At 40.5% G+C, this 20,214-nt stretch overlaps 1 protein-coding gene across 1 annotated transcript in view; it reads left to right on the top strand.

Annotated features, from left to right (window-relative positions):
* Positions 1 to 20,214, top strand: part of DYM (dymeclin) — a 206,929-nt gene that overhangs the window by 102,331 nt on the left and 84,384 nt on the right. The window contains exon 9 of the mRNA XM_062512592.1: positions 11,832 to 11,996. Within this exon, the coding sequence (XP_062368576.1) occupies positions 11,832 to 11,996 (165 nt within the window). The remainder of the gene's footprint in view (positions 1 to 11,831; positions 11,997 to 20,214) is intronic.

Here is a 20,214-nt window from a genome sequence, read left to right as displayed (position 1 = left end):
TAAAAATGACAGTTTGATTGCTGCTTTGGCTTAAAAGGATATTTAGTATCAAAATATGAGCCATTCTGAAAGCTCAGTTTTGTACATGGTAGTTTGCTCCTCCATGGACCACATTTCGTGTCTCTGCTGACTTGGAGGCAACAACCAGCAGGATAATTCTGTCATTTTTTTGGGGCAAGACACTACTACAACTTACTTGTCTTCCACCATCCAGAAAATTGTGCATTTCAGAGTCATACAAACTGCAGGTTTCTGCCTGGCGGGATGTGTGATTCAAATCAGTATAGAACTGAGGTTTGTTGAAGCCTTGATCCCTGTTTCACGGCATCCAGAGCATCACATGTGTCACACAGAGCTTAAGTTAGAAGGGAGAAGATCCCATTGTGAAATCTTTATTATGAATGGCCCATTCATTGTTACTGTGCCACATAAGCTCTTTGGAAATAGTATAACTTGGTACAGTGTTCAAATTGGGGAATTAAACTTTTCTTTTTTGGTGCAACCTTGAAACTGTTGATCTTGTGAATCTCTTCTGATAGAGACAAGAAATATCTGATGAAAGCTGTAGAGAAATAACTATTTTTGCGATAGACTTCCAGTGTTGTTTCACAGATAAATTTGCGGAGTAGACTGAGGTTGTTCTGAGTTACGTCACTTAAGTCATCTGCATGTTTAATGGCTACAGGAAGCAAAAATGAGAAAGCCAAGTAGGGTTGTTCCAGTCCTGCAACTGCAATTTTGATTTCTTTTAGGTGGAAAAGATGTTAAGGCCACTAAAATATTTTCTGGGTTGTGTCCCACTGTATTATTTCGGATTTGGATGTCTGATGTGGGGGAGGGGTCATAGAATGGTTTGGGTCAGAAGGGACCTTAGAGATATCTAGATGTGATCCTTATAGGTTTTGTGTTGTAAAAAGACAGTTTTATATCAGTAAGTTGTCCTGCTTAAGATTTTCCTGAGATTTAAAAAGACAAGGGAATTCTGATAGTCTTTTAGGAACTATTATTTGCCATTCTAGTAGAATCCTAGAAACTGCAGTCTTGTCTTCTCAGTTTGTTTTGAGTGGAACATATTTATGGGACAGTGTTCCTTAACAGAAATAGAGGTGACTCAAGATAATGACTTGCTTGAACCTGTAATTTATCCTCATTTGCAGGGTATTTGGCTCATTAATGCTTTATTCTGATACAACATGTACTCTTTCCTTTTTAGAAATTTTCTCTTTGGAAAAAGCTGTGCACTGTGATCTAAAGAAATGAATAATGAACTTTTAAGGATTTATCTGACAAACTAAAATGGTTCTAAGTAAACATTACTGTGGAACAAAAGTGTAGCCAAAAATATAGCATTAATTATATTTTTTCACCCTCAGGCTGCTGCTTATTTCGCATTTTAACTGATGTCATTATATACGTCTAGTATTTTTCCAGCTCTGCGCTGCAGTGAAGTAATGTTCCTCTCCACTTGTGTGAAGTCAGGATAGGTATGAGTGGTTGCAGGGAGGGAAGCGGGGCTGTGTAATACCCAACTGACCTGTGTCAGTGTCCTCCAAATGCCTCCTGAAAACTTTCCTTTCCACCACACATGGAAATTTTCAGTTCATTTAGACCCCACACTTCAGTGAGGATTTTCAAATAGGCTTTCTAATGGGTTTGGGGAATAGAAAATGACAGTTTACGAAAATTCTGAGTCTCCTAAGTACTCAAACTGAGCTATTTCCTACCACCATGTATTTTGACTGGCATTTTTGTGGCTCTCAAAGACCATATTGCAGATTGAATCATCTGGCATTTGTAAATGGAGGGTGAAACTATAGGTACAAGCAAAATAATCAGGCTTTAACAACTTCAATGTGAAGCAGGTCTTTAGAACCATTGGATGACTCAGCCTATTTAATGGTAATAACCTTCAGAAAGTTTAGGGAATAACAGGCTTTTAGGTAAAGTAAGTGCACTTAGTTTTGTAATGAATAAACAAATTTACTATGAAGTTGAGTAGAGGCATGGTCCTGTCACTCATTAGTTGTGTGCTGGGGTATGTCTCCAAGTACCCCAGTTAGCAGGGGCAAGGATGGATGGATGGATGGATGGATGGATGGATGGATGGATGGATGGATGGATGGAGGATGGATGATGGATGGATGGATGGATGGATGGAGGATGGATGATGGATGGATGGATGGATGATGGATGGATGGATGGATGGATGGATGATGGATGGATGGATGGATGGATGATGGATGGATGATGGATGGATGATGGATGGATGGATGGATGGATGGATGGATGGATGGATGATGGATGGATGATGGATGGATGGATGGATGGATGGATGGATGGATGATGGATGGTGGATGGATGGAGGGATTAATGATGGATGGATGATGGATGGTGGATGGATGATGGATGATGGATGGATGGATGGTGGATGGATGGATGGATGATGGATGATGGATGGATGGAGGATGGATGGATGGATGGATGACGGATGGATGGATGATGGATGGATGGATGGATGGATGGATGATGGATAGATGGATGGATGGATGGATGATGGATGGATGGATGATGGATGGATGGATGGATGATGGATGGATGGTGGATGGATGGATGGATGATGGATGGATGGATGATGGATGGATGGATGGATGATGGATGGATGATGGATGGATGGATGGATGGATGGATGATGGATGGAGGGATGGATGGATGGATGGATGGATGGATGGATGGATGGATGATGGAGGAAGGGAGGGAGGGAGGGAATGATGATGGATGGATGGATGATGGATGGATGGATGATGGATGGATGGATGATGGATGGATGATGGATGGATGGATGATGGATGGATGGATGGATGGTGGGAGGGACACTGCCCTTAGTGCTGTGCCCTCTCTTGCTGCTGTCTCTGGACACAGGATTTTCAAGATTCAGGCAGACAGAGATGCAAATGCCTCTGTTAATGAGGGTGTCATAGCATCCCTGTAATCCTGTGCAGAGCCAAGGAATTATCACGTGTCTGGCCAAAGGATAAAAGCACAAAAGTTTTCCAAAACAACATTCCCATAGTAGCATCTCTTAAGCTGCTGGCGATATGTGCCTTCCAAGTAACCAGTGCATCTGGGTGATTAAAGCCTTTGCCTTTGTCTGAAACATCAGAACTGAATAGGCACTTCCTCTGAGCTCTTTTATATATTTTTTGCTTATAGGTCGTCAGTTATTTCTGTCTGCTTTTAATATATAAATCCTTTTGTTCTTTCTAATGGAACTTCATCTGCACAGAAGTAATTTGGCCTTTCTGTAGAGGAATCTCATATATTTCTCATTTTGTTTTCAGTCTATCAGACATCTCCAGAACTTGTTTGGCTTTCATTTTCTTGCCCTCCTTCACTGTAAATACTTCCATGCATAAGATAATATTCCTCTCATAAGCCTGTCGTGTACATTTGGCCAGTACTGTGATAGAGTGATGCTTCAGGGCATGTGAACTTACATCTGTGACACGTTATCACAAATAATCGCTTCTTAAGCATTTAAATTATTTTCATCCTTTTCTATGTTGTTATGTCACCTTTAACCCCATGGTGACCCCTTGCTGCCAAACTGCTGTTTTGCAGTAATGTAATTTAAAATCCTGTCATCACTTTATGATGTAAGATATGAATTTGGGGATATTTGTATCTGAAAAGAAGGCCTGCAGGAATTAATATTGTTTAGAAATCTATGAGAATGTTACTTAAATGAGGACATTAGGTGGGGATCAGGGAGGAAAGAAAGTGCCAGCACTGGAAAAAATTCAAGTCAGGATTACTGGAGAACTGACATATCCATGTCCACAGGACCTGGCAAAACACATCCAAGAGTGCCATGCCTGTTGACTTGTGCCCGTGCAAAGCCACTGTGTTGGATCACATCTGGAAAACTGCATCCAGGTTTTAGGCCTCTAGACATAGCAGAGGGGCTGTCAGACTGGAGGGAGTTCTGTGGAGGGCAGCATGATGTCTGGGAACTGGTGTGGGAATGTGGGCTGAGGGCACTGGGCTTATTTAGCCTGGAGGAGAGAAGGCTTTTGGGGCAAGGCTACAGCAGGAGGTTCACAGGGTGAGCAACATTCCCATGTGTATGAGAAGGCTGCTGAGGAGGTGGAGCCAGGCTCTTTATACAGAACAGCCTGGCAGGAAGATGAGAGCATGGTCAGGAGGTTCCAGGCTGAGGGAAGAATGCAGTTTTTTCATGGTCATGGCAGAGCTGGCAAAGCAGCACAGGGAAGTTGTAGAGTCTCTCTCCCCTGGAGGCTTCTGAGACTCAACCAGGTGTGCATACAGTTTTAACCCTGCTTTGAGCTGAAGGTTGGGTTAGAGACTGCTGAAGGTCTCTTTCATCTTAATTATGACTCTAATGTAAGAATAATAATTCAAAAAAATGAATTCAAAACTATGAAAAACTAGGGTTTCTTAAGAGTTTATCTGTGCTAACACCACTGTGGCAGAAATTTGCCCTAAAGAACCCCTGAACATCTTTCCTTGAACATGGGCATGTTGATCTTTCAAAATGTCCTTGGTGCTGAAAAAGAAATAGATGGTTAGATTTTTGCTGTAGTTCATCAGTATTGCAGTTCATTGTGTCATCAGTGGCAGTGTACTAAACAGAAATGAAAAGTTCAACCCCAAATCCTGTTTTTGTGTGATGTATATGATAGATTTTTATGTTGCAAGAATCACAGAATCCTAGGCTGGCCTATGGTAGGAAGGGATCTTAAAAATAATTTAATTCTAACCCTCCTGCCATGGGCAGGGGCACCTTCCACTGGACCAGATTGCTCCAGACCCTGTCTAACCTCGCCTTGAGATAGGCAGAGAGATGGTTTGCCTTTCAGCTCTTTATGCCTTATGAAATAGCATTAATTGGTGATCTTTGAGGCAGAATACAAATCAATTCTCATGGAGTGGATGATCTAATAAGTTGTTATCATATGTTTGGTGTTTGAGTACAGGATGTATTCTGGTTGGGTTTGTCTTTGGTAACAGAGGAGTAGTGACTAATACGACTTCCTAGAACACAAGTTACCAAACATGAACACTAATAAAATGTTCACTGCATGTCATGACGTTCTGCACACGTGTACAGAGATAGTTTGGTGTGTTGACTAACATATACTAGTTTAATTAGCTTATACTTTCATTTATTTTTACTTTAAAGACTTTAATATTGGCTTTCCTGTAGAATTGTGTTGTAACATAACTGTGTTTTGAAAATACAGTGATTAAGTCTTCAGGCTCAGGGAAAGATCTTATTTCTGTGCATTTTTCAAATTCTACAGCAGAAACAATATGACCTAAATATTTAATCAGGCTTAGTAGAATTGGCTTTTTTTATTGCTGGAGATTAATCTAGTTTCTCTGAGCTAATACACATGGCATGTATGTCTTCAAGACCTTTCTTTTTCTCAATAATGTTAAAGATTTATAGCTCTCATAAAATCTGGCATGTGCCAAGAAGAAGATGATGAATTACAATTACTTAAACTTGAACACTGGGAATTTTTCTTTTGAACCCTATATATGCTGTTTCAGCCTGGGTTTTGTTTGTAGAGGGGTTAGTGAACACTGGTTTTATACCACTTTTCTATGCCCTGCCCAATTTGCTTACTTTCTGTGTTGTTAAGATGTTGGCCTGGTGGTGTTTACATTTTTAGCTTTGATATGTTTGTTTTAAAATGACAGTTGATTTCACTAGAGAAAATATCAGCTTTCTAGCTTAAACACATGAGGATGTAAGTGGCTTTGCGTGTTTTGCTTACTTCTGTTGTCTTGTTCAAGTCTTAAATTTTGGATGAAGAAATGAATGTAAACATAAAATGAGTTTCTGCAATTCTTATTTTCAAACTCTTTTTTTTTTTTTTTTTGCTAGGTGTTTAGTCTGTGGCTGTAGCCTTATTTACACTTCTTGAATTAATGTGGAGTTTGAGTTAAGTATTGGAAGAGATACGATCACTTGAACAAAAATAATTGTAGTGGCCGATTAAGATGTTGACATTTTCAGAGAAATTTCAGAAGAATCTTTAGCAAAATCTTATTTATTTGTTGGTTTTGACTATCTGATGGTTTCACACAATGTGTTTGGAGAGCTTCCAGATAACCAGGGGGATAACTAAAGCTACAGGAAGCTGTGACGTGCTTCTGTGCCCTGGCATTCCCAGAGGGAAAACTACATCCTGACAGGCATCAAACACAGCAAAACCAGTTGGTCAAGGGAGGGGATTGTTCCCCAGTTGTTCATCCACTTTGCTTAGCATTGCTGCAGTGTCATTTTGGGCCCTGTGTGCAGTTCTGGAAACACCATCTGAGAAGGATGTGAAGGTCCTTGGATACATCCAGAGAAGGTCAACAAAGCTGGTGAAAGGGCTAGAAGCAATGTCCTGTGAGGAGCAGCTGAAGTGTCTGGGCTGGTCTAGTTTGGAGAGAAGGAGGCTGAAGCACAGCCTCATTGCTCCCTGCACCAGCTTCCTGAGGAAGGGAGTCATCTCTTCTCCCTGGGATCTAGTGATAGGATGTGTGGGAATGGTTCAAAACTGCCCAGAGGGGGTTCAGACAGGACATTAGGAAACATTTCTTTACTGAAAGGGTGTTTAAACCCTGGAACAGCCTTCTTAGAGAGGTGGTCCATCATGGAATCCCAGAATGTTTTGGGTTGGAAGAGAAGTTTAGTCTGACATAATTTCAACCCCCTGCCATGGGCAGGGACATCTTCCACTATACCATATTTATCCAAGCCCCTGCCAACTCAGCCTTGGACACTCCCAGAGATCCAGGGGCAGCCTCAGCTTCTCTGGGCACCCTGTGCCAGTGCTTTAGCATGCTTTAACTTGGTCATCCCTGAACTGGTCAAGCAGCTGGACTAAAAAGTCGTTGTAGGTCCCGTCCTACTGAAAATATTCTCTTCTATTCAAAAAGAAAGTTCCACCTTTGGTCTGGCTCTCCACATCAAACTCCTGTGGATTTTTAAGTATGTCTTTGATGCTCTCATTTAACTGCTGTCATCAGAATACCTTTACTGATTGGAGTAAGAAAAAGGAAAGAAACTTCACTTTGCATTCATAAAATCTGCACTTAATTGCAAATAAATGTAGATATACTGGGTTAATTTTTATATGTATGTAGAAATTACATGTTTCCACTACATGTGCCTGGGTGTCAGGCAGTGAGCAGTGAGTACAGCAGAGGGTCTCAGCCTTCATTTTAACTTCTTCTGGTTCCAGCAAATTTAAAAAGCTCTCACACAGAGGACCAGAGCTCCAGGATTATGGAAGATTGGGATAAATGGGTGAAAGTATTCTCACACCAGTCAGATGAAGGCGTTCACCTCTTGATGAGAACAGGCGGCCTTTTCAGGGTGGCAGAGGAAGGGAGAGCTCAGAAGTTGGGGAGAGTTAAAAGCAGCACCAATTATCCCTTTGAGCAAATTCACTTTTTTAAAAATTTTTTCTAGAAGGTTGATATGGCTGACTAATGTGGTTTGTGTGGCGGTTTTTTCCTTTCCTTTTTTTTTTTTTATTTTCTCTTCTCCTTTTTTTCATTTGCCAGCCAATGCTGCAGCTTCCTCCCTGCCCTCTCAATTTATACCAGCTGCTGGGCAAGATCAGACAGTGCCAGGATCAGGGAAGGAATGAATCACTAATGGATGCCAGAAGCATGAATAGAAAAAATTCTCAATTAGCAGGTAGTTCACAGGCTTCTTCACAGATGTCAGGTTATCTGTGCTATCTTTTACAGTATCAAATTAATTTAGGTGTATTTTTATTCCAAAATTCACATTATTGATGGTTAGCAGGTGAGCATTTTTATGGTGGTTTTGGTGTTTTGTTCAGTTTTTGTCTTTCAGTTCTCTACACTCAATATGTAGTAGAGAAAGTGAAAAACAAACAAGAAACCTATAAATATACCTATGGAATTAAATCCTTGGAGCCTTCTAAATGCTACTTTCTGACTTTATGAGGACTGAATTTGGTGCTTTGCTGTGATCCCTGTCAGTTTTGGGCATCTTCTCTTACCTTAAAGATGTTGTTGGGTTTCTCTGTTTACATTTCCATACAGCTGGTATTCTGTAATGACAGGCGATGCCAGCTGATCCAGTGTGAGAGATGGGGAACTACCAGACAAAAAAGATCCTGGCACTTCAACCTCCAAAATACTGATGCTGATCTCTGTTGCTTTGGATCTGAAAGTTTTGGGTTCTGTAGCCTTTGTGGCTATTAAAGAACATTAATCACTTCAAGTTTTAACAATGTGTATGGAATAGTTTCATAAATTTAAACTTCTGTTGAATGTCACTGTGTATTTTTGTGCGGTGAGAAGGCAAGAGAGGAGCTGCATTATCAAGAGAGGAGTTCTATTATTTTAATTACCATAAATAAGAGAGTGACACCTTACAGTTATATATGAATAGTCAATTTTTTGATTGGGTTACTCAAGTCCACCCTAATTCCCTGATAGTTTTGTAACAGAGCATACTATCTTTTAGCTTTTAGAAATGGACACTGTTGTGTTTTGGTATCAGAATTCAAAATGTTGATCAGATGGCTTTTTGTATGAGGGGATTACAGTCTTTTGAAGTGGGATTTTAGTACAGTGTGAGCTACAGTTTTGTCCTCTAGGTAAACAGGATACCTGATTAGCATGTATGCACACACACACCCCCCATAAATCAAATATGATTGTCTTCATTTTATGCAGTAGTGCTTTTTAAAAAAATTTAGTTCTACATTGTAGTTGAAGGTCACCTTTTGCTATGAAGTTAAAGAAAATTGTCCCATAAAACATGCAGAAAACAAACTGGAAACCTCATTTCTGGTGGATCAAATAAACCTATTTCAAACTCACAGGTAGTCAGTGAAAATTGATGTCAATGTCTCTTAATGTACAGGGACTTAAAGGAACTCTGCTCTTAACCCTTGATTTTATTCTGATTTACTCTAGAGGATTTAATAACAGAGATGCTTAATCTTCAATATGATGTATGTTCTGAGGGTCAAAGTGGCTAAGAACAGCCATGGGGTTATGGGATTGCATTGCTTTTGGTGTGCATTTAACATCAAACTTCCATTACACAAACAAACTTCTCATTACACAAGTTCAGCTTTGAAAATAGGAATGGCCTATGGAGGGCAGTGCTGATGGCACTGTGTGACCCTGTGTGTGTCTCCAGAACTTCTGAGTGATGTTTTGGGGAAACTTCCATCCTCCTCACCCAGCTGGTCAGTTAAGCCTAAATATGGTGGTGGTGATTACGGGGATTAAGTCTTGTTCTTCCCATCTATGGAGAATGTTGACAGGGATCAAAGACAGTTGTTATCATTTTCCCTGTGGACCCAGGCTGGCAGAGCTGGGGGTGCTCAGCTGCACAAGAGAAGGCTCCAGGGAGAGCTCAGAGCCCCTGGCAGGGCCTGAAGGGGCTCCAGGAGAGCTGGACAGGGACTGGGGACAAGGCATGCAGGGACAGGACACGGGCAATGGCTTCCACTGGCAGAGGGCAGGGATGGATGGGATATTGGGAATTGGGAATTGCTGGCTGGGAGGGTGGGCAGGCCCTGGCACAGGGTGCCCAGAGCAGCTGTGGCTGTCCCTGGATCCCTGGCAGTGTCCAAGGCCAGGTTGGAGGGGGCTTGGAGCACCTGGGATAATAGAAGGTGTCCCTGCCCAGGGCAGGGGGTGGGGTGGGATGGGTTCAACTTCAAGGTCTTTTCCAACCCAAACCATCCTGGTTGAGAAGACCCATTCAGTTTCTTGATAAATCTGGCAAGACTGAATGGCTGGAGTTTTCTAGTAAGAGGCCTGGTTAAATATATAGTAAGTGGTAACAGTGGAATTAGAAACATTTAAATCTCCTAAGCATCATCATTCTAAATTACGCTTTTTATTCTGTTTTTGGAAAAGAAAAATACATGGCCTCTCTGGGTAGCCACAAGGGCAGGTTTTGGATTGAGGGTTTTCTTAAGCATGGGACCCTGTAAATCCTTTATCTTATCCATCCCTGGCTGATGGAGTGAACAGAATAGCCTGTCTTACTCACAACATGCTGTGGTCAGGAAAGCAGAAAAGGTATGAAAGCTTAGGAAATTGCGTCCTTGAATCTTCTTCATCTCCTGAAAATTATCATATCTGCAAATGAAGTGCAAAAGGGATCTTGTGTTCTTAAACTTCCAGAGCAAGGATAAACTTCCAGAGCAAAGATTTAATGCAGTAGTGAGTGTTGTTTAAAACAAAGCAGGGGGAGGTGTTGGTTTTGGAAAAGCCCTGGGCTTAGAGCCCCACTGATTGCACTAATTAACTGTTGGTGGCACTCTTTTTTGTCCTGTTTTTTGCCTGAGGTACATGAATTATTTTGTCTCAGGAAAGAGTGTTTCAGCCACATGTTACTTTGTCAGGTAGGGATTTAGAGAGACAGTAGCCTGTGAAATGTAGGTGGTTGGCTGTATAGTCCCTGGGCCAATTTTCCACCTATGAAGCCATGAAACAATGGGGTTTTTTGATTTGGTGAGAATGCTGGAGCCTAGAGTTCAGGTGTTGTTGGTTCTTGCCAATGTCAGCAAAAGAGACTTGATTTCATAAATCTCCATGGGAAACTTTCCCAGTTTAGCACTCCATGGGTACATCTGTCCTGGAGAGAGCCATGTCCCCTGGCTGCAAATGAGGACAGCAGAGCCTGGTAGGACCATCATGAGCTGGCTTTTTTGTCTCACAGTATACTAGACTGGTTAAAGCACTTTCTGGACAACTTAGAATCACAGAATCATTAAGGCTGGAAAAGATCTCCAGGATTACCAAGTCCAGCTGTAAGATCACATCATCACATCACATCACATCACATCACATCACATCACATCACATCACATCACATCATCATACTTGGCACACCCTGGCTGTGCACCATTATGCAGTATGTATTTGCTATACGAACCCTACAATAAAAGGTGGTTGAGGTTATATTTTCTATGTGCCTCAGAATTTTCTGGTGATGCGGTTTGTTGCAGGTGAACTACACTAATGAATTTATTTTCCTTTCCATTATGAGTGGGAGGATATCCTGTGCATAGGCAAAAGCAATATATCTCTTACTGAGGTGCATTCAGGGTTGCTTAATATCAATTTTAAATGTTTTATTGCTTGCTCTATATTTACTTCATAGAAGTGATTGTAGTTCTTCGTGGAAAAGCTGGCCAGGACTTAATTGAGTAACTCTGTTATGATTAAGCATCACATTTGAGCAACTACAGTTAAATACAGGAATTCTCTATCACTGAAATCCCAGGCTGCAAGAGCAGTTCATACTGATCAATAGTTCTGTGAGATTTTTTTCCCTTTAAGTCAACTGTAAGTTTTCATGAAAGGTAGTTAAATTTTGTGAACATTCTTAAGTTTTTTTTTTGAAGGTAACCTTTTTAAACCAGAGGCCAGGCTCCTGTGTTTATAATTTTTGAGCATGTTGAGAGAGAGATAAAACTCTTCTTAAGATGATACCGAAAAAGAAAAAAATGTGAGGAGGAGGGAGAAAAATTACACACACCCCAAAAGAAGCCCAAATTCTAGTGTCTAATGTGTGAGACTTGGTGAATTCCCCGTGCAGCAGTGACAGAACCAGCGTGTGGGCACAGGGACAAACAGATCCCTCTGTTTCTTGAAACTGTTGTTTTATGTCAAACCGCTCCATTGCTTTCTTGGCATCTTCCATTGACTCTTGGCACAAAAGCCAGGAATTTTAAACCATGACTTAGCTTTCTTAAAGGAAAACACCTCTTTTTTCTGTTTTGTCTCCCTCTACCCTTGTCTTTCAGTTATACCTGCCGCCACTTGCGGAGATATGTGTATGTCTTGGACAAACTGTATTTCCCCCACTCCCACTGCTCTACGCTGCAGCATTGCTTCTCGACCCTCAGTGACAATGGAGAGGAACTCTTGTCTTTAACTTGTTCTCACATTCTCAGATCCTATGCTTCCAGGTTATTAACCTCTGCTCTCCATTTACTGCATGCTGCATGCCCTGTGACTGATTCTGTGCATGTTTTCAGTTAACTGATGAGTAATTTTAATTTCTAAGGGGATGGCTTGTGTCTTTTATGGCATCCTTGATGTATATTTTAAAAAGTATTTTGGAAATGGGATTCTAGTAATGGCTTGGGTTTGTCTTTTTAAATTTAGAATACGAATTATTTGGTCTTTGGAAGCTTTAAATGCTTTTTATGTTAAAGTATTTTAATCCATTTCCAAAGCCTTGACATAAGAACATAAGCAGTGATTCACAAAACTTCCATTGCAGTTGCATAGTTTGTTTGAAATTGGTGCAGAGATTTAAGTTGTCTTATATGCAACTAATACTTCCTTGACACCCATTTTTTTATTTAAAATGTTGTGTATATAATTTGCTTTTCAAGAATAGAAATGATAGAGCTTTTGCCTCAAGTTCAGGAAGTTTTCATGACAGTTAATCACAGAGTTGTTTGTGCTGGAAAAGCCCTCCAAGATAATTGTTTTCAACCATTTCCCAGCATTGCTAAGGCCACCACTGCCCACTGTCCCCAGGTGCCACATCCACACAGGTTCTAGATCACTCCAGAGATGGGGATTCCACCACTACCCTGGACAGCTGTGCCAGTGCCTGGCCACCTTCGGGGTTAAGAAATTTTTCTCAATATCCAACCTAAACCTCCCCTGACACAAATTGAGTCCATTTCCTCTTCTGTTGGTTATTACTTGGGACAATTAAGAAATATCTCTCTTTTTTTGTATGCTTGATCACTTTTAATTATACAGAACAAGAATTATGAGAATCTATCAGCCCCACATCCTTGTTTGTGATAGAGAATTATACATGCTTTACAGAAACAGTAAAAAGGGTGAATTTAAAAGTAAGTCCTTCTTGCCATACCCAAAGGATTTCTCATAGCTGTTTACTCCAAGTAAAAATTTAAGATTTACTATTTCATTGTTGATGCTGTGGATAATTAAATATATTAACCTATATCCTAGATGCTTCGGGAAAACAAGGAAAAAATTGCGTGACAAAATTGATCAGAACATGGAAAGCATCCAGGGTGGAAATGCAGCTTCCCAGCTAAGACAGCATACAATAGCAAGAGACCACACAGTAAACATAAGTAAAACCAGCTTGATTGTCAAGGGAAGAAAATATGGCATGCAAACTGAAATAGCTCTTTTTGTACAAAAGAAAAACTTTATAGTAGTACATAATGATGGAGAATTACTCTGAAGATCTCAACAGGAGATGAAAATCTAGCTGTCCCAGGGGCATTCTCCAGATTAATTTGTAACAGGGATATGGTATAAAAGTAGGCAAAAGCCTGAGATTTCAAAGGCTGATTTAAAAATGAATACTAATAATAAGTGAAGTCTACACTACAGTCTTCTTTAAGATGTAATGTTTTACATGTAGGAATGATATCCTGAAATTGTAGAAGAAATAGTGTAATTCTCCCAGCTTGTTTCTATGAAATTTTGGTAATTCTGTACAGCAACAGCACTACACATTAAGCTGACAAAATCTTTCTTGGGAGAGTAAGTGCTTCTCCATGGATATTGCATCTTTCAGGTGTTCTGTGGATGAAAATAAGCACTGGTAACTGTATGTGTTTTCATGTAACAAGCTTGTGAAGTTTTTAGAGCAAAAAACATTCATCTTGTTATTTCTATACCAAAACTGATGGAGATTTCTTTTTCACTGGTATAACTTTCTGACATGGGGGTTATGCATCAGTTGATATATATTACATAACATCAGTTAGGGAGATTGTAAAATCTCAGATTTTCATTGCAGGTTAACTTTTTCTGAGATAGGAGAGAACAGAGGATTTGAAATAGAAATAACTGCTGTAAAAATATAGAGGTAGCAGGGTTTTTTTGTGGCTAATTCTCTATTGTTGTTTTTATATTGGATGATTGGAGAATTTGTACATTCAGGAAACTTGCCTGTCTAAGTCTGGAAGTAGCATTGAATACAACAGCATAATTGAGGTGTCAAAAGCTTTTTGTGAATACATGCATCCGTCCTACAGTAAGTACTACAGTGTTTTATTGTGTGATCAGCCTGTTTAGAGAAGAGATGGAATTTATAAATTACTAAAGGCAAAGGATAATTGGTTATGGTGATTTATAAATCACCACCCCCCCATCCAGTATTCCTGGCAAAGAATATAAAATTTAGGCCAGAGCAGCAGGTCTCTAACGATGCTCTGATACCCTTAGATGGTGTTGGCTATATTTGTACTTAACAAAGAATTACAGTTTTCATTACTATTTTGGTAGATTTTATGCGCAAATGTATTAATGTTTGGATTAAACATACTCAAAAAGCAGTATGGGCAGCAGGAAGGTGATCAAGGAAGAATCAAGGAAAGTGATTCTGCCCCTCTGCCCCTGTGCTCAGGTGAGAGCCCACCTGCAGAGCTGCCTCCAGCCCTGGGCTCCAACAGCACAAGGACGTGAAGCTGCTGGAGCCAGTCCAGAGGAGGGCACGGAGATGCTCCAGGGCTGGAGCCCCTCTGCTCTGGAGCCAGCCTGGCAGAGCTGGGGGTGCTCAGCTGCACAAGAGAAGGCTCCAGGGAGAGCTCAGAGCCCCTGGCAGGGCCTGAAGGGGCTCCAGGAGAGCTGGACAGGGACTGGGGACAAGGCATGCAGGGACAGGACACGGGCAATGGCTTCCAGTGGCAGAGGGCAGGGATGGATGGGATATTGGGAATTGGGAATTGCTGGCTGGGAGGGTGGGCAGGCCCTGGCACAGGGTGCCCAGAGCAGCTGTGGCTGTCCCTGGATCCCTGGCAGTGTCCAAGGACAGGTTGGACATTGGGGCTTGGAGCAGCCTGGGATAGTGGGAGGTGTCCCTGCCCATGGCAGAGGGTGGCAGTACATGGTCGTTGAGGTCCATTCCGACCTAAGCCATTCTGTGTTTCTGAGGTTTTCAGTGTACCATGGATGTGTGTAAGAACCTGGTGGTGATGTGTCACACAGGCACACCACACCCCATACTTACTGGACAGCAAATGCTAGTTAAAGCAGGGAGGAGGGAATGCAAAACAAAACATATTTTCCTTTCCCACAGGGAGCAAGCCCACAGCACCAGTTTTCCAGGCAGCTTTCATTGGCATTTAGTACCAGTGTTATTTTCAGTCTCTTGCAAATTCTAGAAACATAATGGATACAATATCAATTTTATTATGCACATTATTATGCATTAGCATAGCATAAATCTTGAGCCTGGGATTGTAATGTGAATATCCTAATATCTAGTAATTCTGTTGTGACTCTGCTATGTATTTCTTATTTCAGCAGCTGTGGTTTCTGCTGTGAGATATGTTTGCTGCTATTACTGTTTCCTTGTGCATTTCATATCCATTGTGTGATATTTTAATGCTTATGTGTGTTCCCGTTTTGTTTTAAACATCTTTGGGTTCCAGTCAAGCTCAGGAAAATTGCTTTTGAAGGCAGACTGGCTAAGTGCATGTGCTAGCAAAGAGGCAGCTAAAAGGCAATGATTAGTTCTGGGATGCTTAACAAATTATGGACAGTTTTAGTTTCATAGCGAGCATGACACTGTGTGAAAGCAGGAAGTACAGTTTTGCTGAGCCTTGTAAATTGGGTGAATATGTCTTAAAGTAGTAAGGGTAAAATTTATTACGGGTTAATTTAAATTAGGGGGCTTTTTCTAGATTAAAAAAAGACCAAGAAATACAGTATCAAACTGGCGTTCAGTTTACCCATTTTGCATATCTATTGTTACTTAATGCTAGGTTTGTTTAAACAACAAAATGTATCTCATAAGATTATAATGCTCCATTTCAGAAGTGTTCTGGCACATTGTCTGAAGTGTGTGCAGAATGAGCTTTGCAGCCACCCTTCTCCCATGCCATCAGAGTCAATGGAATTATGCAATTACATTCATTTAAGAATGTGCTGCCTTAGCAGGATCAGGGCCTTGGAGGTTAGCTTTGAGAAATGCTGCTAATTTAATAGGAATGGTTCTGTTGCTGCAACCTGATGCTGAAGTGCTGCTTAAAGTCAATTTCAATTTATTATCCAGTTTCCAGTTTCTTTTTCCATGGAGTGTGAGCTGTGCTGGGGCATAGGGCTTGGATCCCACTGCTGTGTCCTGGTATGGATTACTGACCTCACAATGCAGGAAAGGTGTCTAGGTATCATCCTCAAAAATAGCTAAAACATTTGCAACTCTGACATCTTTTCTTTGGCTTTAGTCTGTGAAGGGAAGGTGGGGAAAAACATGAGGCAAACATGTTTATTATTGAACTTTAATTGTCTTTTGGGTTGATTTCTGCTATGTGGAGATGTGCAGCAATTTGTATTCTTTCAAATGGGGTTTGAGAGATGTGAATTCTTTTTCTCTGATAAACCTGAGTGTTTGTTGCCATTGAGCTTTTAGGCAGCTAGTGTAAAAAACTCATCCTAAGTTAGTGCAAGTGAAATACTCAATACATCAGCCTTGCTTAGATTCATTAAATGCTTCGAGTTGGAAGGGACCCTAAAGCTCATACCATTCCACCCTCTTCCACAGACCAGGGACACCTTCCACTATCCCAGGTTACTCCAAGCCCTGTCCAACCTGGTCTGGAACACTTCCAGGGATAGGACAAACATTGATCCTTACTTCACTGTGAGCTTAACTTGTCAGAGCTTTTATAAATGGCTCCACATTTGTCATAGGATTAAAAGTAGAGTAATGAAGATGGCAGAGTCTGGATCTGTCACAGACAAGAACCAGCTTCACTTCATTTATCACTAAAGCAAACTATTTTTGGAATGGTAGATAGCATAGTTTAAAATATCCTTCCCCAAAGAAAAATTTATTTCTCCAATACATGCAAAAAATTGATAGATTTAAGCACTTTTCATAAATAAATAAACTTGGGGTTTTGTTTTTTTTTTTTAACAATACTGAGTGAAGACATTATTTTTCTTCAGGATATTTAAATAGGATTCTGCACTTGCTTCCAAAACTGGCATTTGACTAATGATCTTTTTCCCCTTCTTTTTTTCCTTTCTGTTCCCCCAAACACCATTCACTATTCTCTGCTCAGCATCTTGCCAAGCTCAGAGGCTGATGGGAATGGGCTTGGTACTATTCAGGGACTGCACTGTCATTGCATTATCAGGGAGTGTCATTTTGGGTGAGCTGGGAGATTTTTCATGTTAATGAAACATATGGCATCATTTCTCCTGCTTTTAATGTCAGAGATGGAAATGGTACACTTTTGTGACAGTGAACAAATTTTTTTTGGTCTTAATGCTGTGCCACTGATAAATTCTAACTGCTGCCATTATCAGTGTTAAACCTGCAGTCTCAAAGGTGTCTTTTTCCTGCTGGATTTAATATGCACAGTTTTACATTTTATTTTCAGTGCTCTGAGTTGCTGTAATAGTCAAGCAATAGTCATTGACTTCAGTGATTATGGTGTATTTTATACTTCAGTCTTAGGCAGACCATGGAACAGCTGACAGAATTTAATTAAGTTACTTAAGAAGTAAATAGAAGCAAGAACGAGTGAAAAATGACAAAGGAAAAAAGACAATTCTTCACAGATCCAGCCTGGTTTTTTAATACCCATGTGCTGGTATTTCTCATGTGCTGAGATTTCTCTAGAGTGGCCTGTAAATTTCTATGGAAACTCTGTTCTCTGAGCTTCATTGCAAGATAGTTGGTGGGGCTCAGTTTCTGAGCTGGGGGCACAGCTCAGGAGATGAGGCATTTTTTTTGCTGCTGCATTGATGTGGATCATTTCCCCAGAACCCAGCTAATCTAATTATTTTTCTTTGGGGAAAAAGTAGAATTAAAAAAATATAAAGGTCAGAGGTCTGTTGAATGAATATAATTTAGTATTTTATTGCTTTGTGATTGTGATTTTTAGTCAGCTGCTCGTAATTTTATTGAAGACTTGGAGTTGTTTATTATGGAAGGATCACTTTACACTCAACATCGAGTGACTTGGCAGAGCAGAATTGTTTATAAATAATTCTATTAGAGATAATTCATCTTTGTACTGCACAGCATAATGATCAAGAAACCAGTGAGATATAAAATCAATGCTGTGGGTATTCATTGCATGAAGAACTGCCTGGCTTGCAGGTCTCAAATACAGTTTAACTGGATGCTTATCAAGTGGGTGCATGTCTAGTGGAAACCCTCTGCATTGCTTTGTTAACTCCTGCCCTATTTAAAATTAAGTATCAAAAATATTTTTTAGGGAAGGAGTGATCAGTGAAGGGGAGAGATTGCTGATACGAAAATGTAATTATCTAAGCTTGATGAAAGCAAGGTATATTTTAATAAAGCTGGTGGAGTTCCTCACACATAGATCATGCTACAAGATAAAAGGTCCAGGTTGACTTTGAAAGAAATCAGAAGTATTCTATGGCATTTTTATGAGTTTACTCCTTAAATTATTTGGAAGACTAAGGGTAAATAAATCCTTCAATAAGGAGGTTTGTTAATAAGGTATGTCAGGGGAGGGTTAGCTGGGATATCAGGGAAGGGCTCTTCCCCCAGAGGGTGCTGGCACTGCCCAGGCTCCCCAAGGAATGGGCACAGCCCTGAGGCTGCCAGAGCTCCAGGAGAGTTTGGACACTGCTCCCAGGGATGCACAGGCTGGGATTGTTGGGGTGTCTGTGCAGGGACAGGGGCTGGACTGGATGATCCTTGGAGGTCTCCTCCAGCTCAGGGTATTCTGTGATCCTATGCAAAGGTACAGTGCTCTCCAGTAGCTGGGAAGTAAACCCAGCTGAGACTGGTCCATCTTTTTTTACATGGTGTATGAGTCACTGGAATAGTTTAACAAGGGCTCTGGATTTCCCTAGATTGGAATTTTTAAATGAGATTGGATGTTCTCCTAAAAGATATGTCCATGTCCAGCCAAGCTATTGGACTTGAAGGAGGAAGTAGCTGAGGGAATTCCTATGGCTAGTGTCAGATGAGTGGATCAAAGTGACTTCTTTTGGCATAAAAAATGGAAGTTACAGGCAGATTGCCATGCAGGATTTTGATCATTTGTTTGCCTTTCTGATGGCTTTAAAAGGCTGCATTTTGATTTGGAATCTTCCCGTTAAAAATTATATCTTCTCAGGTTCCCCAGGTGATTTGACCCAAATAGTACAAAACAGCATAGGTTGCCAAAACTCTACATTCTCATGTACAAAGAAACAAATTGGAAAAGGAAGAACTGCAAGAGTGAGGTTCTTTCTCTATAATAATCTTTATTCCTCCTACCCTAGTAAAAATCTATCACAGGCACGTTCTAGACGCATTCTACCACATTAGCATGTGAAGCTAAAACACATCTTGATCAGTTGGAATTATTTTTAATTGGATGCTTATGAGCCCACATTCCCATGAGATGAAACTGGAACAAAATTACTTTCACACATTTCCATTGTAGCAGTGTGTTCGAAGTCCGGGGGTTTTGCGTTCCTACGTAATGTCTGGCAGTTAATCAGCTTTGGGAGGGTGTCTTATTCTTTGCTAAGTATGTAAATAAGCTATTGTTTTGGGAGTAAAAGGAGAAAAATACCATAGCTTGCCTGAAGAGTTCAGGAGAATGCTGACAAAATGTGTGTCAGTCTGAATATACTGAAACCGCTTATAACTGAAAGGAGAAAATAATTTATACTCATCTCAACTAGTTTTATCCTTCAACTGAAAAGCCTTGCTGAGATCCAGCCCCTCTGAAGTCTCTGCTAAACTTCCCTGCATGCACTTTTCCAGCAGCTTCCTTAAGTCACTGCCACTGGCAGCAGGGAATGCCCTGCAGGTATTCTTGACTTTCTTCACCTAGGTGATGCGCTTGTATCTGATTTAATTTCCCAGACATCATTGCATGAACTTTGACTAGTGAAAGCACCTTAGTAAAATATTTAATTATTGCCTAAACATAGAAAATTATTCACTTAGAAAACAATGAACATATTTTACTGACTCAAAACATCTTCCAATCTGTCAAATTTAAGAAAGTATTGATTGCAGCTAGAGTTGTCACAATTGATAATTTTGATTATGATGTTCCAGTCAGAATGCCTGAAGCATCAGAATGTATATATTTTTTCCCCTTTTAAGGAGGAGTATCTACATCTTGATATCAGTTGAGAACTAAGTGTTTAAACCACACACGTGGATCTACTGAGAGAGATCTGGGTGTTTACCCA

Source organism: Cinclus cinclus, chromosome Z, assembly GCF_963662255.1.
Source record: "Cinclus cinclus chromosome Z, bCinCin1.1, whole genome shotgun sequence".
In the NCBI taxonomy this organism is placed as follows: Eukaryota; Metazoa; Chordata; class Aves; order Passeriformes; family Cinclidae; genus Cinclus; species Cinclus cinclus.
The sequence above is the reverse complement of the archived record's forward strand: the minus strand, read 5'-3'. Positions and strand labels throughout refer to the sequence as shown.